Genomic DNA, 21403 nt, shown 5'->3' with positions numbered 1-21403 from the left:
ATCTGTGTAGGACGTAGACGCGGCCGGAAGTTGGTCTTTGAAGCCGGAGCAGGACTGATCGGGAAGGCGAGCTGTGCCCGTTGAAGGAAAGAAGAGCAATGTGAGGTGGGTTTGGGGAACTCGTTAGGTCTCGGACCAGTGACTTCCGGCCTCGGGAGGCGGATGTTTAGGAAGAGTTAGGGGTCAGGACAGCACCCAGACTGGGAGTTGGCTGGGAAATGGGTGTCGGGTTACCCCGTTCCCGCCGAGTCTCCAAGCTGTCGCCTGTTGCAACCCCTCCTCCCAGCTTCTTTCGGAAGTGGCTTTAATTTTGTGGAGGATCACAGATTTGTGGGCAGGGGTCTTCCAGCGCAACGCCCTCGTTTTACAGGTGAGGAAACCGAGTCCCTTGGGGTTGCCTGGCCTGCTTTAGGTCACAGAGGTAGGGACTGGCGGAGTAAGAATTCGAACCCAGGTCTTCAAATCTAAACCCACGCATTTAATGGAGTTTTAAATCGCCTATCCTCAGGCTCCAGATCCTGCCCAGGAGACTCCTAGATGAGAATTGGAAGGGACGTTACAGGTCATCTCGGCCAGTTCTCTCATTTTACGGATGAGGAAACTGAGGTTAAGAGCATTGCCTGCGTCAGAGTTAAAATTTGAACCCAAGTCCAGCATTCTATAACGCAATAAGGCAGTCTTTTCCTTGGCTGGCAGAGAAGGACATAGGAAATGAAATGAGAATGGGGGCCCTGCCTACCTTCCTGCCTCACTTTGTGAGCATTAAATGAGGCCATTGGTGTGAATTAGCACTGAAGAATTAAAAGAAACAACCCACCTCAAATCGAGACCAGAATGCTTGTGTAAGAGGAATGGAAATGTGATCATTGATGTCTCTAGAGGTTCTGGGATTATATTAAATTATAAATCACTCAGTGCCTATTTTATAGCCCACTAAGGGCAGGGCCTGGAGTCAGGAAGACGAAATGAGTTTAAATCTGACTTCAGACAGTAGTTGTGTGACCCTAGGCAAGTCACTTAACCCTGTTTGCCTCAGTTTCTTCATCTGTAAAATGAGCTGGAGAAGGAAATGGCAAACCACTCCAGTATCTTTGCCAAGAAAACCCCAAATGGGTCAGAAGAGTCAGGACTGAACAACTATAAAAAACAGAGTTTGTTTTGTTTAAGACTAATCCTCTAATCTTCCGTTTCTCTATTTTCCTGTTGAGTGAAATATATTTCTATTACTGAGTCTGTGTGTATTTCTCCCTCTTTTGATCAATCGAGGCTCAAATGTCAGCTGTTTCTCCCACTCCCTTCTCCATGTTTGTATAAATATCTGTTTGTGCATCCTCACGGAAATAATTTTCCCTAACCTCTCTTTCTTTTTTCTTTTTTTTTTTTTTTGTGGGGCAGTGAGGGTTAAATGACTTGCCCAGGGTCACACAGCTAGTAAGTGTCACACGTCTGAGGCCATATTTGAACTCAGGTCCTCCTGAATGCAGGGCCCATGCTTTATCCACTGCACCACCTAGCTGCCCCCTAACCTTTCTTTCCCTCCCTGCTGCCTCCCCAATGTTTTCTTCTTCCCTTCTCTTTTCATTAGTTTTTTTTTTAAGGTCGAGATATAACAGAACCATTCAATAGGCTTTATCTAATTGGACTTCCTCTGACACATATCTCCCCATATTTGAATGTAAGCATTTAATCCTTGTTTAGTTTTTTATTAGAATTCATTCATGTTTACCTTTTTATGCTTTTCTTTTCTCCCATGTTTGAACTTCAAAATTTCTACACAGTTCTAGTCTTTTCTTTAGGAATGGCTGGAAGCCCTTTATTTCATTAAAGATCCATTTCTTCCCCCTTGTAATATTACATTCAGTTTTGCTGGGTAAGTTTTCTTGGCTGTAAGCCCATATCATATCCTTTTGGAATATTGTATTCCAAGTTCTCTGTTTTATAGGGGGGCTGCAAAATTATGTGTGATTCTGTCATTTCTTTTGTGGGGGGAGCGCTGGGGGGAGGGCAATGTGTGATTCTGTCTTGACTGTAGCTCCTGAGTACTTGAATTCTTTATTGCTAGGTGTTTTCAGTATTTTTTCTTTGACTTGGAAGTTCTGGATTTTGGCTATGATATTTTTGGGAATTTTCACTTGGTGGTTTCTTTCAAGAGGTGAGCAGGAGGTTCTTCTACTTTGTCCTCTTGATTCCAAGAGAGCTAGACAATTTTCTTTTAAGATTTCTTGAAATAGAATGCCTGAGCTTTTTGTTGTTGTTGTTGTTATGGTGTTTGGATAGACTAATAATTGGGGGGGGGGGGCAACAGGGGTTAAGTGACTTGTCCAGGGTCACACAGCTAGTGTCAAGTGTCTGAGGTCAGGTTTGAACTCAGGTCTTTCTGAATTCAGGGCTAGTGCTTTATCCACTGTGCCATCTAGCTGCCCCCTCGACTTTGTTTTAATATTGCTTTTTGCCTCCTGAAGTCATTGGCTTTTATTTGGTTCATTCTAATTTTCAGGGAATTTGTTGCTTGGACAAGGTTTTGTACTTCTTGTATCAAGCTGTCAATTCCCTTTCCAGTCCTCTCATTCTTGTCTAATTTTTTCCTCAAGTACTCTCTTTCCATTTACAAAACATTTTATAACCCTTAAAAAACAAAACAAAACAAAAAAACCTTTCTTCATCTCTCCCAAGAATTCTAGTTGAATATGTGCTCAATCTGTGTTTTTCTTTGTTACTTTGCTTGTAGATGCTTTGGAGTTAATCTCTTCTTCTGCATTTGTATCTTGAGCTTCCCTGCCACCATAATAGTTCATTATGGTGTGGTTCCTTTTTTTGTTTGACCATTCTTCCATCCTACTTCCTGGCTTTGGACTTGATGTTAGGATTCAGCTCTGTGGAACTTCTGGAGTGGAGAACTCCTGCTGCTTTCTTGGGTTATTGAGTGTTGTGTTATTCCAGGATCTCAGGGGCAGGCTGGTGACCTGAAAGCTTTCAATGATCCCAGAGTGATCTGATCCAGGGCAAATTCTGATTACTGTTCCCCTGACCTGAGCTCTTCAAGTTTCTGACTTGTGTTTTGGTTTGAGCAAGAGTAGCTTGCTACTAGATTCAGCCCCATCAGCCAGCTGCAGAGTTGCGTTGGTTCACTGTGGCAGAATTGTAGGCTTCCCTTTGGTCTGGAATTCCTGCCTTAGTTATTCTTCTGCAGGCAGGGCTAGATGCTGACGTTGAGACCTCAGTCTAAGCTTGGAGTCCGAGCCACGCTGGACTGTTACTGGGTTCTGTATCTCCATACATCACCCAGGGCTTCCCTCCTGGGAAACAGTACTACTGCACAATCCCCTTCTTCCTCTGTCCTGGGTCTTTGACCTTGAATTGGATTGTGGGTGCAAGGCTGCCAAATGGCACCTGTCCCTATCTCTGTGCCCTGGTGTGGGTCTGGGAATTCCTTTTGTGATGGTGCATGGCCTTCCCCTTGGTGCTGGAGTGCCCTGTGCCTTGATCCCAAACCTGTCGACAGTGTCTTGCTGACCTCTCTGTCTCCCCTCTGTCTCCTCTCTGTCTTGGACCTGGGCTGGACAAAGGACTCACCATGACTTTTTATAGATTTCCCCATCAAGATTTGGTTTGGTTCATTTTGTAGGTGTATTTGGAGGAGTTAAAGGATCTCAGTTGCAGTGTTTCCTTATACTCCACCATCTTAGTTTCACCCCCAATTTTCTTTATATTTTACAGAACTTAATTAACCTAAGGCTTGGGAAAATGTTGATTATTGTGATGCATTTTACAGATTCTGGTTACATTTGAAAGAAATGATAAATTCACTGCTAATTTGATAGCTTCTGTATTGTTTCTTCTGTTACAGGTAGAGCCAGACTGGTAGCTGAAATTTCTTTTTCCTGATGAGTTCTGGATAATTTTTTGATTTGGGTTGGTCCGACCATGGCTTTACTTTACAAGCTGCAAACTGGCATTCATTTTCCTAAATTATATTCAGATGCTGCACGATGCTTTCTGTCGGGGCCTTTATTTGCTGGCTATACCTCCAGACTGTACAGTAGTATTGAAAAAGCAGAGTCTGCTTCGGGCAGATCTTCCCCCAAGGGAAAGACTCAAGGTGGATTGGAAAGACAAAGTAAGGGTGAGGTTAGTTTAGATATAATTTCACCCAAGGAAAAGGTTGAAATTAATTTTGACAAAGCAATTAGGACTGAGATAAAGGACCATTTTAAACTTTTAACAAAGGAATTGGTAGACTATTGGGTAGGACCCGAAGGTCGCCCTTTGCATGAAGTTTTACTGGAAAATACTAGAGTAATGTGGCAATTTCGCAGTAACGAAGATTTGGATAAATGGCTAGTGACTTCTGACAGGACAATGGGAGGCAGAAGCAAAGCCTTCCTGAAGATGGCCAGCAGTAACCAAAGCGCACTCTTCTATGGGATTCTCAATACCGAAATTCCTCATGATGGGGAGACCCAGCGGAGTGGATACTGTTCAATGACATCCAGGATTCCAAGGGTGGGTGAGACAGTCAAGCTCCTGGGCTCTCTGAAGCGCCTTTCTCTGCAGTCTCAATTGTAGCTCATTGCCTTTATATATGACAAGGGAAATGCATGGAATATCCAAGCAGAGGATTCTAATTCATACCAAGGGGTGCATTTATACCACTGACATTAAAGAGAAAAAAAAGCATTCCTAAAGTAGAGTGGAAAGCCCCAAGTTATCTGTTGACTGGCCCCTATTGCCTAACTGGGTCATTTGGGCCAGAACAGGTCATTCCAGTATCAGAAAAGTCCTATGTATCCAGGGCAGTTTTAGAAATGACCAGTGAAGATTTGGGTCTGCTGCTCTTTTGTTGGGTTCATGGCTTAGCCTTGAACTAGGATCCCTGCAGCCACCTCTAACTCTCCGTAGAGCAAGCTCGGATTTTCAGGACAATTTGAGCCTTGTAGAGTGCTTTGAACATCATAGATGCTATTAATAAAGAGTGATTAGATTGGATTGCAAAAAGGTTTCTTTCCATTTTCCAGATTATTCTCCAGAAAAGGATTTTATGTTTCAGAGTCATCAAATTATGTAGATAGGTTATGTTTAATTCCTGACAGTACAGAGAAAGTGTTTAGTCAGTGCAGATGGAAGTCTTTGGTAAGTACCCTTTATGGAAAACATCTAGGTTCAGTGCTTTCTATTTCAGATTTATTAGATAGTATTGGAGGTTATCTGAACCCAACTCCTTTGAAACTTAAAAAAGTCCTTAATTTCTACATCTGTTTTTCCTAGGTTTTTTTTCCTCTTATATTTTGTTTAGATAGATAAATTTAAACATTATTAAGCATTTATTATTTGCAAATACTCCCAATGTTAAGCTTGTACTCTGCAAGGAGCTTACATTGTAATAGTTGAACATAGGGAAAAGGGATGGAAAAGGAAAAGAGCGTGCTATTGGCTAGGAGGTGAAACATTTTTGAAGGTCAGGAGTGGAGTGGTTTTTTTTTTTTTTTTTAGTGAGGCAATTGGGGTTAAGTGATTTGCCCAGGGTCACACAGCTAGTAAGTGTTTAGTGTCTGAGGTCAGATTTGAACTCAGGTCCTCCTGAATCCAAGGCCAGTGCTCTATATACTGTGCCACCTAGTTGCCCCTGGAATGTTTTTTATATTTATGCCTGAGAGTACTGAGTATGAATGGTTGGGCATCTCCTTAAATGGTGGCATTCAGGGACTCCTGAATCAGAGAAGATGACTTCAGGGGCAGGGGTTTATACTTTTTCCTTATATCTAATTAATTAAAAAATTAATATAATTTTAATGAACAAAAATCTATATTTTCTCCTTTCTATCTTGCCATTGAAGAAAAAAAGAGAAAGAAAAACAAAACTCTCATTATAAACATGTTAAGCAAAACAAATTCTCACATTGGCTATGTCCAAAAATCATGTCTCATTCTGGACCCTGTCTCCATTGCTTCTCTGTTAGGAGGTAGGGTGCTTTATAATCAGCTCTCTGGAATCATAGTAGAGCATAACTATTTATCAGAGTTGCTAAGACTTTCAAAGTTGTTTGTAATCCATTCATTAAAAAAAAACAAAACTATTATATGCAAAGTATTGTGTGGTGGAATGTGGTTTGCTCATGCTGCATATTCAATTAATTTTAGCAACAAAGATTTATTAAGTGCCTTCTGTGAGCAATACATATAGGTCCTGTGGATAGAAAGATGAAAAATGACATTCCCTACCCTCTAGGAGCTTATAATCTAACAGGAGTGTAGAGAACTGCAGAAAAGTATATGACAAGGAATTCTTGGATTCATTCAGTGACTTTTACCCCACAGAATGGGGCAGGGGAGAGTTACATAAATTCGGAAATAAATAACCATAGTTATCTTGTGCTCAGACAGTAATAACTATTCAGTGCCCTATTTTCATTGTGGTCCAATATTAGCAGATTTGAAGAAAGCCAAAAATGGTTCCTCTGCAAGAAAGATAGCGTTTTCTGATTATGGTTATTTTAGATGGTGTTCCATATTTCACAGTTAGTGGATAGTTCTCTCACTATCAGTATAAATATTAGGTTATATTATTAAAATTATCAACTAATATACATTAACTTACCTTTTCCCTTGCCTTTAGGGTGCTTTTGAAAGGAAGAAGTATTATGATTGGTCCAATTTTAATACTCTGTATCTCCGTGTGCGTGGGGATGGTAGGCCCTGGATGGTGAATATCAAAACAGACACCGACCTGGTTCATAAAAGTCATCATTTGCATAGTTACTTCATGTTCACGCGTGGGGGGCCATATTGGCAAGAGATCAAGGTAATAGTGCAAAGTCTTTTTCTAGGTTCTGGAAATGAGATCCTTTGAAATCGTGGCTACATCTTGATTGTCTTATTAATCTCTATTGGTAGAGTAAAGGGATGGAGTGTGGAACTTCATTATTTGGAGGTTTGAGGAGCTGGCCTTTGCCCCCTTATGTTAGATATATTATAATACTAGTATCATATGCTGATACTAAGTATATTGACATGGTTAGGTAAAGGTGATATTCATGAATGTGCTAAGTCACAGTGATTTAGATCAATGCCCAATGCACAAATAGTTTTTTTTTTTCCACATATAATTTATATCATAGCAACTCTGAACCATCTCACCTCAATGAATGGCACTGATAAGTTCTCAAGGAAGAGAAATAAGCTTCTCAGGGATTAAAGTTATTGAAATTTTATGTAACAAAATTGCATCAATTCTGAGGGATACAAACAGAAGGCCTATCTATGGGATATTATTTTGTGAGACTGTGTTTATCACTTCTCACCCCATTTATTTGAACTAGTAATAATATTTCCTTTCATTTGGTTAGTGCTTGCTTTATGTTTTCACAGAATCACTTAGTGTAGTCCCTGGCACATAGTAAGAATTTAATAAGTGCTTGTTGAATGGGTGAATCTTTCTTTTTTCCCATCATATAACAGTGTTTTGTTTTTTTCTAATTACATGTAAATATGGTTTTCAACATTCATTTTTGTAAGATTTTGAGTTCCAAATTTTTCTCCCTCCCTCCCTTCCCTTCCCCCCCAAGACAGCAAGCAATCTGCTATAGGTTAAATATGTACAATCACATTAAACATATTTTCATATTAGTCCTGCTGTGAAATAAGGATCAGAACAAAAGGCAAAAACCTCAAAAAACAAAACAAAACAAAAAGTAGAAATGGTGTAGTTCAATCTGCATTGAGAACGCACAGTTCTATGACACTGGTTAAGGGATTAGGTATGATGCGCTTTTCATGTAGGTCAAATCTTTCCTCTGATTAGTGACACCAGAAATATAAAACCTATGAACACACTCTTCCTAACCTTAGAAATGGGGGAATAATACAGTGTGGCTACTTGTAAACCCTGTTTGCCTAGTGATGCTGGATATGTACAGTCTGGAAGTAGTTGTTAAACAGAGCCAGCACTGGCTCTCCAAACTCCCCCCCAGGTATATGACTGCCTGCCTTGTAGGTGCTGTAGGTTCTAGTAGGTCCAGAAGACAACATTCCTGGACATGAAACAACATACAGTAGTAAAACTTTGATGCATTGATTACCTTTGTGTTCCCTTCCATTAGGGCTCTCCAGCATGGCCCCATGTATCACCCTTCCAGAGGACCTGATTTTGTCTACCTATATCTTTCTCTCTCTCTCAATAGTTGTAAATTTCCATATTATATAAAAAAATCTATGTACAAAGGTGCAACTGATTCCTCAAGTGTCATACTAACCCTAATACTGAATAAACAACAAATAACTGAGAATGCACAGTTCTTTTTTCTGGATGTGAAGAGCATTTTGCATTATGAGTCCTTTGGAACTGTCTTAGATCATTGTATTGCTGAAAAGAGCTAAGTCTATCACAGTTGATCATCACACAATGTTGCTGTTACTGTGTACAATGTTCTCCTGGTTCTGATCACTTCATTCAGCATCAGTCCACTTGTCTTTCCAGGTTTTTCTGAAATCTGCCTTCTCATCATTTCTTAAAGCACAATAGTATTCCATTACATTCATATATCACAACTTGTTCAGACATTCCCCAGTCGATTGGGCATCCCCTTGATTTCCAGTTCTTTGCTACAACAAAGAGAGCTGCTATAAATATTTTTATACATATAGGTCCTTTCCTCTTTTTATGATCTCTTTACGATAAAGACCTAGTAGTGGTATTACTGGGTCAAAGGGTATGCACAGCCCCATAGCCCTTTGGGCATAGTTCCAAATTGTGCTCCAGAATGGCTGGATCAGTTCACAATTCCACCAACAATTTATTAGCGGGGACAGTTAGGTGGCACAGTGGATAGAGCACCAGCCCTGGAGTCAGGAGGACCTGAGTTCAAATGTGGCCTCAGACACTTGACACTTACTACCTGTGTGACCCTGGGCAAGTCACTGAACCCCAATTGCCTAAACAAAAAAACAAACCCCAGTGTATTAGTGTTCTAATTTTCCCATACCTTCTCCAACATTTATCATTTTCCTTTTTTTGGTCATATCAGCCAATCTGCTAGTTGTAAAGTGGTACTTCAGAGTTGTTTTGATTTGCAGTTCTCTAAACAGTAGTGATTTAGAGCATTCTTTCATATGACTATGGATAGCTTTAATTTCCTCATCTGAAAACTGCTTGTTCATATCCTTTGACCATTTATCATTTGGGAAATGACTTGTATTATAAATTTGACTCAGTTCTCTATATATTTGAGAAATGAGGCCTTTATCAGAAAAACTGGCTGTTATAATTGTTTCCCAGCTTCCTGCTTTCCTTCTAATCTTGCTTGCATTGATTTTGTTTATTTGACCGAATCTTTCACATACATTATTGCATTTGATTTACTCTTTAAAAGAATTCCTTAGAGCTAGGTAGGGCAGGTATTATTTATTCCCATTTTACAGATTAGGAAATTGAGATTTAGAGAGATTAAATTGGACAAAGTTGCACAGCTTGTAAGGGGCAGGACTTGGAACCAGGTTTGCTGACATGTTGGTTTCCATATTATTCATCTTTTAGTTAAAGAAGTGAATGGTTGCTGTCTGTAAACTCCAGCTAGTCTGTCTAAAATTCTAATGAGTGGTCGCTTATAAATTAAAAGCTTTAGCAAGGGTTTAGACTTTTAAGCATTTATTAAGGAGCATAAGAATTTGGTGAAGAGAGAGAAAGAAACCTAGATGCCTACATCTATCTATCTCAGGGAGCCAGCATTTCTCACTCCACTGTCCATGAGGTCCTGACCACAGAGAGAGAGAGAGAGAGAGAGAGTGCACGCCCCTTCTACGTCCCACAAGTCTCCTGTTTAAACCGGAAACATCAAACGTCACTTCCTGATGCCAAGGAACTGACCTTCCAAGCCACAGGGCTTGCCCTCAGACTCCTTTTCCTCACGGCAGAGCTTTCCTACAGTATCTCTCCAGCAGGGGCATCACTCCAATGGTCACAAAAGCAAAGAGCAAGAAGGGACTATAGTACTAAGCTAATACGTATTAATATTTCCCCTAAACCAAAAGTTATTTAAACACTCACAATGAAATAAATCTTATGTGTAAATACTTTTAAAGTCACTAGCAAATTATTTTCCTTCTGTTCTCTGTACAAATCTTATAACAGCAAAGCTTGACTTAAATGATTTTGCTCTCAGCAGTACTTTTTAGATCGGCAAGAAAATGAGATGCCATAGGGGATGTATCTTTTAATTAACTTTTTGATGTTGTTTAACCTTTAGTGAGCTGGGGAAAATTGAGACTCTCCTCTTTTTTTTTTTTGTGGGGCAGTGAGCCCAGGGTCACACAGCTAGTAAATGGCAAGTGTCTGAGGCAGGATTTGAACTCAGGTCCTCCCGAACCCAGGGCTCGTGCTTTATCCACTAAACCACCTAGCTGCCCCCTGAAAATTGAGACTCTCAAGTATTAATTAAAATTGCTTAAGTTTGTGGTGGAACTATACCCATATGTTCGCATGTTTTCCCTTTTCTTTCACTTTATTTGATTTTTGTTTGTTTGTTTGTTTGTTTTTTGGTGAGGCAATTGGGGTTAAGTGACTTGCCCAGGGTCACAGGGCTAGTAAGTGTCAAGTGTCTGAGGCTGGATTTGAGCTCAGGTCCTCCTGAATCCAGGGCCAGTGCTCTATCCACTGCACCACCTAGCTGCCCTGCATATATAGCTTTAAAATTAATTTTTATTCAGAACATAACACCCAAAAAAATGGGCACTTTCATATATAGGGAGTAGAAAAAGAGAATTATACATTGCATAGTCTCTCGGTACATCTGTGCATATCTATGTTTTTGAGGTTATATACACATAGACAATAGGAAATTTGGATTGGTCAAGTGTTTTTGTGGAATTCATATGCCAAGGAGATATGAAGTCTACAAAAATATTATAGTCAAACCGTAGGTGAGTATAAACATCTTTTTTTTTTTTTTTTGGTGAGGCAATGAGGGTTAAGTGATTTGCCCAGGGTCCCATAGCTAGTAAGTGTCAAATGTCTGAGGCTGGATTTGAACTCAGGTCCTCCCGAATCCAGGGCCGGTGCTTTATCCCCTGTGCCACCTAGCTGCCCAACATCTTTTTTATTCAGTGGTTCGGTCAGGCTACTTCCAGATAGGTTTCTCAGAAGAGTAAGTTTGCAGTACAGGGATAAAAATGGCCAGATGGATGAGAAATGGTGAGAATGGCAAGGGGGCTACAGAAAAGGGCTTTTTTTTTTTTAAAAAAAAATGGATTATGTAAGATTTAATACATTAACTGGGGGAAACCTTCATTAGCTATGTAGAGACATATATTTATATGTAAGTGTAGTATTACCTTACTATATGAGTTTAGAATTAAGTTTAAATTAACTGTTGTTACCTAGTGTGGTTATATCTAAGTGAATGCCAATGTTCTTTGCATGTCAGGCATGAATAATGAGATAAATACGTTCTTACTGCAGATTCCATTCTCCAAGTTTTTTTTCTCCAGTAAGGGAAGGATCCAGGATGGACAGCATCAGCTTCTCACAGACCAGGTGAGTTTTCTATGAATTTTCAGGACCACAGGTCTTTTTGTGCAATGCTGTTCCTGTGAAGGCATTCATTACATTTTCCATGGACAGTAAAGGATGACTGTTTATACCTGAAAAGTGCCAATCTTATGTCTAAGCTGATTGTCACTTCTTTTAGTAAGCAGCTTAAGGAATGAAGGAACTGAGATACTCCCATCTTTATAGAGCCAAAATAGTGTATTCATCTTTAAAGCAGGGTAGAACAGTTCAGAATCCAGGAACTTATTAAATCTATCACAAATTAATTCAAAGGCCTTCTCTGGAATGGAAGAGAAATGAAGTATGCATGTGAAGGCTGCATGTGAAAAGAGCCACCACTCACATTTTTATGGTGTGTTAAAAGTCTATAAACTCTCTTATAACAACTCTGTGAAGTAAGAATTATTTATTTATTTGTTTTTAGGGCAGTGAGGGTTAAGTGACTTACCCAGGGTCACACAGCTAGGAAGTGTCAAGTATCTAAAGCCGGATTTGAACTCAGGTCCTCCTGAATCCAGGGTCGGTGCTTTATTCACTGCACCACCTATAGCTGACTGCTATTTTTTCTACATATGAGAAAGCTGAAACATGGAGAGGCCCATGGCAAGGCGAGGTAGTGACAGAACCAGGTTTCAGACACTGCGCTCTCTCCCCTTTGTCATGCACCTTCCTAGTGGCCTGGATGATGGGCAAGTGATAATCTCTTCTAGCTTTGCTAGAGAGGACAGGACCTTCTTTAATGCTTCCTAGGGATTAGCAGGGTTTTATATGTCTTTATTAGAACATAGAAACATCTTAGACTGATGTGTGAAGACACTCAGCTATAATAAGCATCTGAGAGAATTAAAGATATATTGTAAAGAATGAGCACAAGATTTTAATTATTTTCTCCCTTTTCAATACAGATCAGTAGTATTGGATTCACCCTGGCTGATAAAGTTAATGGTCCATTTTACCTGGAATTAGATTTTATTGGAGTTTATCATGATCCAACCCATACCGAAGAATTTGCCTATGAAAATAGCAAGAAGATTTGTGGGAATCTTTAGCCAGCATCATTTGTTCATAATGAAGTAATTGATATCATTCTATCACTTGACAGTGATGAAATAAAGTTTTTATTGCTAGTGTTGAATGCAGTACTGTCTTTGGTTGGTATGTATTGGGAAACGATCAATTCCTTTTATTTCTGTTTTTTGGTTTGGTTTTTTTTTTTGCAGGGCAATGAGGGTTAAGTGACTTGTCCAGGGTCACACAGCTAGTAAGTATCAAGTGTCTGGGGCCGGATTTGAACTCAGGTCCTTCCGAATCCATGACTGGTGCTTTATCCACTGTGCTAACTACCTGCCCCTCAATCCCTTTTATTTCTTAAGAGGAACAGGAACAACCAGGTTCAAATCTAAAGAAAGAGAAGGCATGGGGCAGCTGGGTGGGACAGTGGATAGAGCACCCTCCTTGGATTCGGGAGGACCTGAGTTCAGATCTGGCCTTGGACACTTGACACTTGCTAGCTGTGTGACCCTGGGCAGGTCACTTGACCCCAATTGCCCTGCAAAAAAAAAAAAAAAGTAGAAAGAGAAGGCACATGTGCGTGTGCACATGTGCGCGTGCGCACACACACACACACACTCACACGCGGGATATATAGGACTCTTAGACTAGTCATTTGTTTAAATAGCATTTAAGGTCAGCTTTCTTCTCAATAACTCTATGTGGTGGCCATATTAACATCCTTTTACAGGTAAGGAAGTGAACTGAGGTACATTGCTTTCCCGTCTCAGCCATTAGCCATATAACCATACATCCTGAATTCAGTTTTATTTTCGGTTCTAAATTCTCTGCCTCCCATATCTCTCTCCCCTCCCCTCCTTGTTGAGGAGGCAAGAAAAACAAAACCCATTGGAGATATGTATAGTCATACAAAACAAATTTCTGGATTAGTCATGTTATGACCATGGATTCTCAACCTAGAGATTCTGATCGCCCAAGTCAGACATTCTACTGTACCATGATGTTTTTAGAATAGCAAAACAGCTTATAGTTCTGTTGTCTTGGCCTGTAGCTCATTCTCTGTATTTCCATGTAACTGTCTTCATAGGGACTCATGTGCTTTCTTGACTATGAATATAAATTTTAAGAAAATGTTTTATATGGATACCTTTTATTCATATCATATTAATTTCCAAATATATGCCTCCTCTAACAAGCTTTCCCTTGTAACAAAAATTTTAAAAAGAAATAGCAATTCAGCAAAATTAGCCAGCACACTGACCACATCTGACATCCATCTGACAGTATGTGCATTTGAATTTAAATTCTTAAGTGGCAGAATTCAAAAAGGTTACTTGACTGCCAGGACAGTAGATAAGAAATGTGTGAAAGTCTACTACCATTTAAAATCTTATTTGTTTTTAAATAAGTTTTTAATGCTATCTTTTGATTCCATATTATCATAGGTATCTCAAGTATCTCCCTCTTCTCCTTGCAGAGGACTATCCCATATAACAAAGTGTTGTGTTTTTTTTAATCATCCCAAATTATAAATATATTGAAAAAGCCCCAAAATGAGTACAGTGTATAATACCTCCATGAAGAGTTAGGGGTATCCTCTTTTATCTCTTCCTAACCTGCTTGATCTTTATAATTTTGTTACATTTGGGGCAGCTAGGTGGCGCAGCGGATAGAGTACCAGCCCTGGAGTCAGGAGTATCTGAGTTCAAATCCAGCCTCAAGCACTTGATGCTTACTAGCTGTGTGACCCTGGGCAAGTCACTTAACCCCAATTGCCTCACCAAAAAATGAACAAAAAAATTGTTACATTTACTTTTTTTTTTCCCCAGGGCAGTGGGGGTTAAGTGACTTGCCCAGGGTCATGCAACTAGTAAGTGTCAAGTGTCTGAGGCCGGATTTGAACTCAGGTACTCCTGAATCCAGGGCTGGTGCTTTATCCACTGCACCACCTAGCTGCCCCCTACATTTACTTTTAGTAATAAATCTTTTTTTTTTTTTTTGGTGGGGCAATTGGGGTTAAGTGACCCACCCAGGGTCACACAGCTAGTAAGTGTCAAGTGTCTGAGGCTGGATTTGAACTCAGGTCCTCCTGAATCCAGGGCTGGTGCTTTATCCACTGTGTCACTTAGCTCCCCCTACATTTACTTTTGATTTTTTGATGTTAGTTTTTCCATTTACATTGTTATAATTACTGTGTATATTGTTTCCTTGGCTCTGCTTACTTCACTTTGCATCAGTTCATAGAGTTCTTTCCATATTTCTCTGTATCCATCATTTCTTAGAGCATAGTAATACTCCATTATATTTATATACCACAGTTTAACTTTCTCCAATTAATGGGCATCTACTTTGTTTCTAACTTTTAGCTATCACAAAAAGTGCTGCTATAAATTTTTGGTGTATGTGGGGACTGTTTTCTTATTGATGGCTTCCTTGGGGTATAAGTCCAGTAATAGTCTCTGATTCAAAGGGCATGGACATTTTGGCCACTTTATTTACATAATTCTAAAATGCTTTCCAAAATGGTTGTACCATTTCACAGTCCCACCAACAATGTATTAGTGTGCCTGTAATTCCTCCAACATTGACTGTTGCAGTTTTGGTCATTTTGGTGTTTGCAAAGTGTGAGGTGAAGACCAAATTGTTGTGCATTTCTCTTGTTATTATTAGTGACAATGAGCATTTTTTCATGTCGTTTTGAATACTTTGCAGTTCTTTCGAGAACTGTTCATATCCTTTGACGATATAGCTATTGGGAAATGGCTGTTAGTTACACATACATGTATGCCATATATATTTATTATGTATCTTTCATACAAAGCCCTTGTTAGAGAAATTTGATACAAAGATTTTTTCACATTCAACCACTTCCCTTATTATCCTGGCATCAATATCAACTGTGCAGAAGCTTTTCAGTTTCAGGTAATCAGTTATCTATTTTATTTTTTGTGATTGCATCTATCTCTTGTTTGGTTAACAATGCCTCACTTATGCTGAGTGAAGTGAGCAGAACCAGGAGAAAGTTTTACACAATAACAGCAACATTGTGTGATGATCTACTGTGATAGACTTAGCTTTTCTCAGCAAGACAATTCCAAAGGACTCATGATGGAAAATACTTTCCACATCCAGAAAAAAGAACTGTGGAATCTGAATGCAGATTGAACTAAACTGTTTCTACTTTTTTTTTTCTTTTTTTGAGGTTTTTCCCTTTTGTTTTGATTCTTCTTTCATAACATGACTAATGAAGAAATATATTTCGTGTGATTGTATATATTTAATCTATATCAGATTGCTTGCTGTCTTGGGGAAGGGGAAGGGAAAGGGGAGGGAGAAAAATTTGGAACTCAAAATCTTTTAAAAAGAGATGTTGAGGGGCAGCTAGGTGGTGCAGTGGATAGAGCACCAGCCCTGGACTCAGGACCCGAGTTCAAATATGTCCTTAGACACTTAACACTTACTAGCTGTGTGACCCTGGGCAAGTCAGTTAACCCCAATTGCCTCACCAAAATAAAAAGAAATGTTGAAAACTATCTTTACATGTAACTGGAAGATAATACTTTTGTGATTAAAAAATATATATATATATCACCCATAATTTTGAGAGGTATGTGATGTTTCTTTTCTAATTTTTTTTATAGTATAATCTTATATTAAGGTCACACATTCATTTAAAATGTAATGTGGAGGGGCAGCTAGGTGGTGCAGTGGATAGAGCACCGGCCCTGGATTCAGGAGGACCTGAGTTCAAATCTGGCCTCAGACCCTTGACAATTACTAGCTGTGTGACTCTGGGAAAGTCACTTAACCCCAATTGCCTCACCAAAAAAAAAAACAACACAAAAAAACCCCAAAACAAAATGTAATGTGGAGTGATGTAAGGCCCACCTTCTTAAACTGTGGATTACGACCTCATATGGGGTCACTTAACAATGTGGAGGTCCCAGAAAATTTAGCAACAGTAAAAGGTTATGTGTACCTAATTTTATATACCTGTAAAAATTTCTCAGGTGAAAAGGGATCACGAGTGGAAAAAGTTTAAGCCCTGATATAAGGTATTGGTGTAGCTTAATTTCTGCCAGACTGCTTTCCAGTTTTTTTCCAGCAGTTTTTAATCAAACAAGGAGTTTTTTCCTAGGTAATTTATGTTTTTCACTTTATCAAATATTGGGTTATTGAATTCTGTTGTTTTTGAATCTCCCTTGTCTACTCTGTTCTATTGATCTAGATCTATTTTTTTTTAAATTTTTATTTATTTATTTTTTTAGTGAGGCAACTGGGGTTAAGTGACTTGCCCAGGGTCACACAGCTAGTAAGTGTTAAGTGTCTGAGGCCAGATTTGAACTCAGGTCCTCCTGACTCCAGGGCCGGTGCTCTATCCACTGCACCACCTAGCTGCCCCTAGATCTATTTTTAAACCAATACTCAATGGTTTTGATGACTGCTGCTTTATAGTACAGTTTGAGGTCTGGAAGTGTAGTCTTCCTTCATCCTTAACTACTTTTAATCATTTCCTTTGATATTCTAGATCTTTTGTTTTTTTTGATGCATAGTAAATTTTTTTTCTATCCCTTCAGTTTTCTATCATTTATGTCTGTTTTTTAAAAATGTGACTCTTGTAAGCAACAGATTGTAGGGTTTTGTGTTCTTACTCAGTCTGTCACTCATTTTTATATTATTTGTTTAAATCCATTCATATTTAAAATTATGAGTTAGGTTTATATTTTCCTCCTTCTGTCTCTAATATTGCATTTTTTTCATTAGAATTTTTTCCCCTTCTGCTCCAAACACAGTACTATGTTCCTTCACTTACTTTACCTTAAGCTTTTTTAAGGTGTGTCTGTTCCCACTGGCTCCCCTCCTCTTGTTTGGTACACTTTTTCTCTTTGGGATACCAAATTTTATTAGTAGTAGTACAAGTATTGTTATTAGTAGTAGTACAAAACAGAGTATAGGTCAGGAGAAATTGAATTTTCAGTTTTAATTTTACTTATAAAAATCTTACAAAGCAGTAGAAAACTTGTAGCAAGTTAACTTAGGTACGTACAGTATTTAATCTGACAGAGACTGTGCCAAATGTAAAATTCTGAAAGTCAATAGAGATGGCTATAATTCTAAACATCCGCAGTTTTTTATATCCTTTGAATAAGAAAATAGATGACAGAGCACAATAATCTTGAAGACTAACTTAAAGAAATAATATAAGCATTAAAGACTCTTTCTTTTTGGAGGGGCAATGAGGGTTAAGAGACTTGCCCGGGGTCACACAGTTAGTAAGTGTCAAGTGTCTGAGGCCATATTTGAACTCAGGTCCTCCTAAATCCAGGGCTGGTGCTTTATCCACTGCACCACCTAGCTGCCCCCCAAAGACCCTAAAGACTCTTCTAAGCATGATCCTTTTGCTTTAGTCTTGAAAGCATTCAGGGCATAAATGTGAACTATGGCATCTAATAACAAATTAGCAATGAATATGTATTTATAGAGAACAGTTATCTAAGGAAAAGCCTAAGAAAACATTGAAGCTTGACTTTTTTATATTGATGCTTACTCAGTTAGGGTTCAGTATTTTTCATTGGTAAGTTCTCTAGGGGTTTAGAGGAGTCTTCTATTCTGCCTTCTCCTTTTTTCACTTCATTTAAAATGTGAAAAAGGTTATGCTTGCAAGTTATTTGAAGCCATAGGACTAGAAGAGAATACATGACATTAATAATCTAGTTTGAGGATTGAGAGGCTGTCCTTTATTAAACAGTTAGGGAAAGACCATTTTAGATAATTTGTCAAAGTTTATAAATGAAACATTTGTAAGCTGATATTATGACTATTTCAATCATGGCGGTTAGTAGCAGGTTAATATGATAGCTCCAAAGATCCATCAATTATACAAGCAGGGGGTAAGAACAGAGTTAGGACAGGCAGGATGAAATTTACAACGACCAACAAATATAGAAATATTTACAGAAGCATAAAAGATTAACAATTAAGAATATCTACAAAGTGCTTGGCACATCATTAGTCCCCAAGCATGACTAGTCCTCTTCGAGTTCCAAGGACACAGTCTTTTTTCTCTTTTCTTTTCTGCTCATGTTTCCTCCGTTGCTCTTCTCTGAGGACAAAGACAACCACATATTTGAGATTAGGGTGCAATGAGATATCTTGCAGCAATTAGAGTACCACTTTAACATTACAGTAGTATTAATGCCCAAACTACAACTCTACCAAATGAGAAGGAAATGACATTTCATCTATATGAAAGTATAAAACTATTGAGGTTTTTTTTCTTTTTTTGTTGAGATTTTCTTTGTTCCACGGATACATTTCAGGGGTATCTGTGACCTTTACAGGGGGAAAAACCCCCTCCATCTTCATTTTCACTAACCTCTAACTGAAATGCAGTATTTCCCATCCATTATTTAAAAACACAAAGCCCAGAGACTTCAAGAGAGGGCCAAAGGGGTCCAGAACACACAAATGATTGAGACACTTTATTATCCCTAACAGTTACAGCTAAACAAGTTAAAAAGTAGCACTTTAGTGAACAAGAACAGCATTTAAGATGTTTTATAGAAAGGTTCAAAACTAAACAATCATAATAGTTATATACTAACCTGGTCTGGAGATGTGGCTGTTTGTAAGTTTTTTTGTGGAAATCAATTCTATTTGTTTCATTCAGAGCCATATTTTCTTTAGATTCCCCCCATGGTTTTAGCCTCCCTACATAAGGGCAAAAAGAAATGAAAAGTTTTAGTAGATGATCGCATTTATATTGTTGTTATTTTTGTTCTTATCAGCTAAGGCTCCCTGCTGAAGGTCAGAGTTTGTCCTTTAAAATATATATGTATGTGAGGGCAGCTAGATGGCGCAGTGGATAAAGCAATGGCCTTGGATTCAGGAGGACCCGAGTTCAAATCCAGCCTCAGACACTTAACACTTACTAGCTGTGTGACCCTGGGCAAGTCACTTAACCCTCATTGCCCTGCAAAATAAATAAATAAATAAATGAGTATATGTAAGTGTGCACAGACACTTGCATATGCCCCACACCCACACCCTATTGTCTTCTTTTTTTTTTTTAGTGAGGCAATGGGGGTAAAGTGACTTGCCCAGGGTCACACAGCTAGTAAGTGTTAAGTGTCTGAGGCTGGATTTTAACTCAGGTACTCCTGACTCCAGGGCCGGTGCTCTATCCACTGCGCCACCTAGCTGCCCCTCCCTATTGTCTTCTACTTATTTTGATCCCATACCTCTGGAATGAACTTCAAGTATTACATCACTCCCCTTTCCTCCCTGCCCCTACTGCATAGAGCTATCTTTGTATTGTTATCTGCACAACTGACTGAATTTTCAGTGTATTCCTTAGGAGGTTTTTGGAAGTCCGATGTGGAAAAAAAAAACTTGGATCAAATGATTTTCATGTAGGAAAAAATTATGAATTTTATAAGGAATTTCATTTTCAAATGATCATTATTTCTACAAAGTACAAAGAAACCATTTAACATCTCAACTATGGAAACATGAAGATGCTAACAACAACTCTCAGCTGGTAGACTCCCATTGATTAATTTATTTAAAAAATTTTTTCCCAATGATTATTTTAAATGAAAATTTTCTATCTACTCCTACTGGGTTTTATTGGTAATATATAGGAATGCTGATAATTTAGGGGGGTTTATTTTATTATCCTTGCAACTTTACCAAAGTTGTTATTTATTTTAACTAGTTTTATAAATAATTCTCTAAAACCTGGAGGGTCTTGCGTGGGCTGATGTTGAGTGAGATGAGCAGAACTAGAAGAACATTGTACACAGTAACATCAACATTGAGTGTTGATCTACTGTGATGGACTATATTCTTCTCACCAATGCAATGGCATGGAAGAGTATCTCCAAATCCAGGAAAAGAAAAAAAAAAAAGAACTGCGGAGTATAGATGCTAAATGAACCATACTATTTCTTTTGTTTTTGATGCTGTTGTTTTTTTTCTATTTTGAGGTTTTCCATCATTGCTCTGATTTTTTTTCTCTTATAATATGACTAATACAGAAATAGGATTAATGTTATTATGTGTATATATATATATATATATATATATATATATAAAAACCTATATCAGGTTACCTGCTGTCTAGGGGAGGGGGGAGGGAGGGAGAAAAATCTGAAATTGTAAAGCTTGTATAAACAAAGGTTGAGAACTATCTTTACATGTAACGGAAAAAAAAATAAAATACTTTATTAATTTAAAAATAAATAAATAATTCTCTAGGGTTCTCTAAGTATACAATAACTACCTCTCTCAAGGAGACACTTTTAGATTATAGGGTCAGTTTACAACCCCAAGAGCAAAATTCAACTGATTCTATTTTAACAGGTACTTTCTAAAAATATAGACCTGACAGCAGTACTTTTAACTATTTAGATGTTGTAAACAATGGTACTCTGTAAAATTACTTGTCAGTCTGAGAGGAAAGGAATTTGGATCCATATTATACATTCATGTGAGTTCTAAATAGGTGAGGTACAAAAACATAAACACTTCTGGGAGAGTTGGAAGGAAATAAAATGAAAGTTATGTTAAAACTGGAAGGAGACCAATTTTTTGATTTAACAAATAGAAGGAATTACGGGGACAAGACAGATGTGTTAGAGTATGTTGAAATTTTAAAAACCAAACCAGGGGCAGCTAGGTAGCGCAGTGGATAAAGCACCGGCCCTGGATTCAGGAGTACCTGAGTTCAAATCCGGCCTCAGACACTTGACACTTACTAGCTGTGTGACCCTGGGCAAGTCACTTAACCCTCATTGCCCCACCAAAAAAAAAAAAGAAAGAAAGAAAAAAACAAACCAAACCTGAAGCCTA

At 38.5% G+C, this 21403-nt stretch overlaps 2 protein-coding genes across 9 annotated transcripts in view; one reads left to right on the top strand and one right to left on the bottom strand.

The window, feature by feature from the left end:
• Positions 1–14: 14 nt before the first annotated feature.
• Positions 15–21403, top strand: part of NDUFAF1 (NADH:ubiquinone oxidoreductase complex assembly factor 1) — a 34421-nt gene continuing 13032 nt past the window's right edge. Inside the window, exons 1-5 of one of the 4 annotated variants that reach the window (XM_043987154.1) lie at positions 15–105; positions 3848–4503; positions 6614–6799; positions 11450–11524; positions 12445–12678. In XM_043987154.1, the coding sequence (XP_043843089.1) occupies positions 3925–4503; positions 6614–6799; positions 11450–11524; positions 12445–12588 (984 nt within the window). In that variant the 5' untranslated portion in view covers positions 15–105; positions 3848–3924 and the 3' untranslated portion in view covers positions 12589–12678. The other 3 variants (XM_043987156.1, XM_043987153.1, XM_043987155.1) reach the window with 3 other exon arrangements.
• Positions 17453–21403, bottom strand: part of NUSAP1 (nucleolar and spindle associated protein 1) — a 28399-nt gene continuing 24448 nt past the window's right edge. For all 5 annotated transcript variants that reach the window (XM_043987152.1, XM_043987147.1, XM_043987148.1 and 2 more), the window contains exons 11-12: positions 19156–19261; positions 17453–18653 (exon numbers count right to left, since the gene is read on the bottom strand). In XM_043987152.1, coding sequence (XP_043843087.1) covers positions 18560–18653; positions 19156–19261 — 200 coding nt within the window. In that variant the 3' untranslated portion in view covers positions 17453–18559. The remainder of the gene's footprint in view (positions 18654–19155; positions 19262–21403) is intronic.

This window comes from Dromiciops gliroides, chromosome 2, assembly GCF_019393635.1.
Source record: "Dromiciops gliroides isolate mDroGli1 chromosome 2, mDroGli1.pri, whole genome shotgun sequence".
NCBI lineage: Eukaryota > Metazoa > Chordata > Mammalia > Microbiotheria > Microbiotheriidae > Dromiciops > Dromiciops gliroides.
This window is presented reverse-complemented; position numbering and strand designations above follow the sequence as displayed.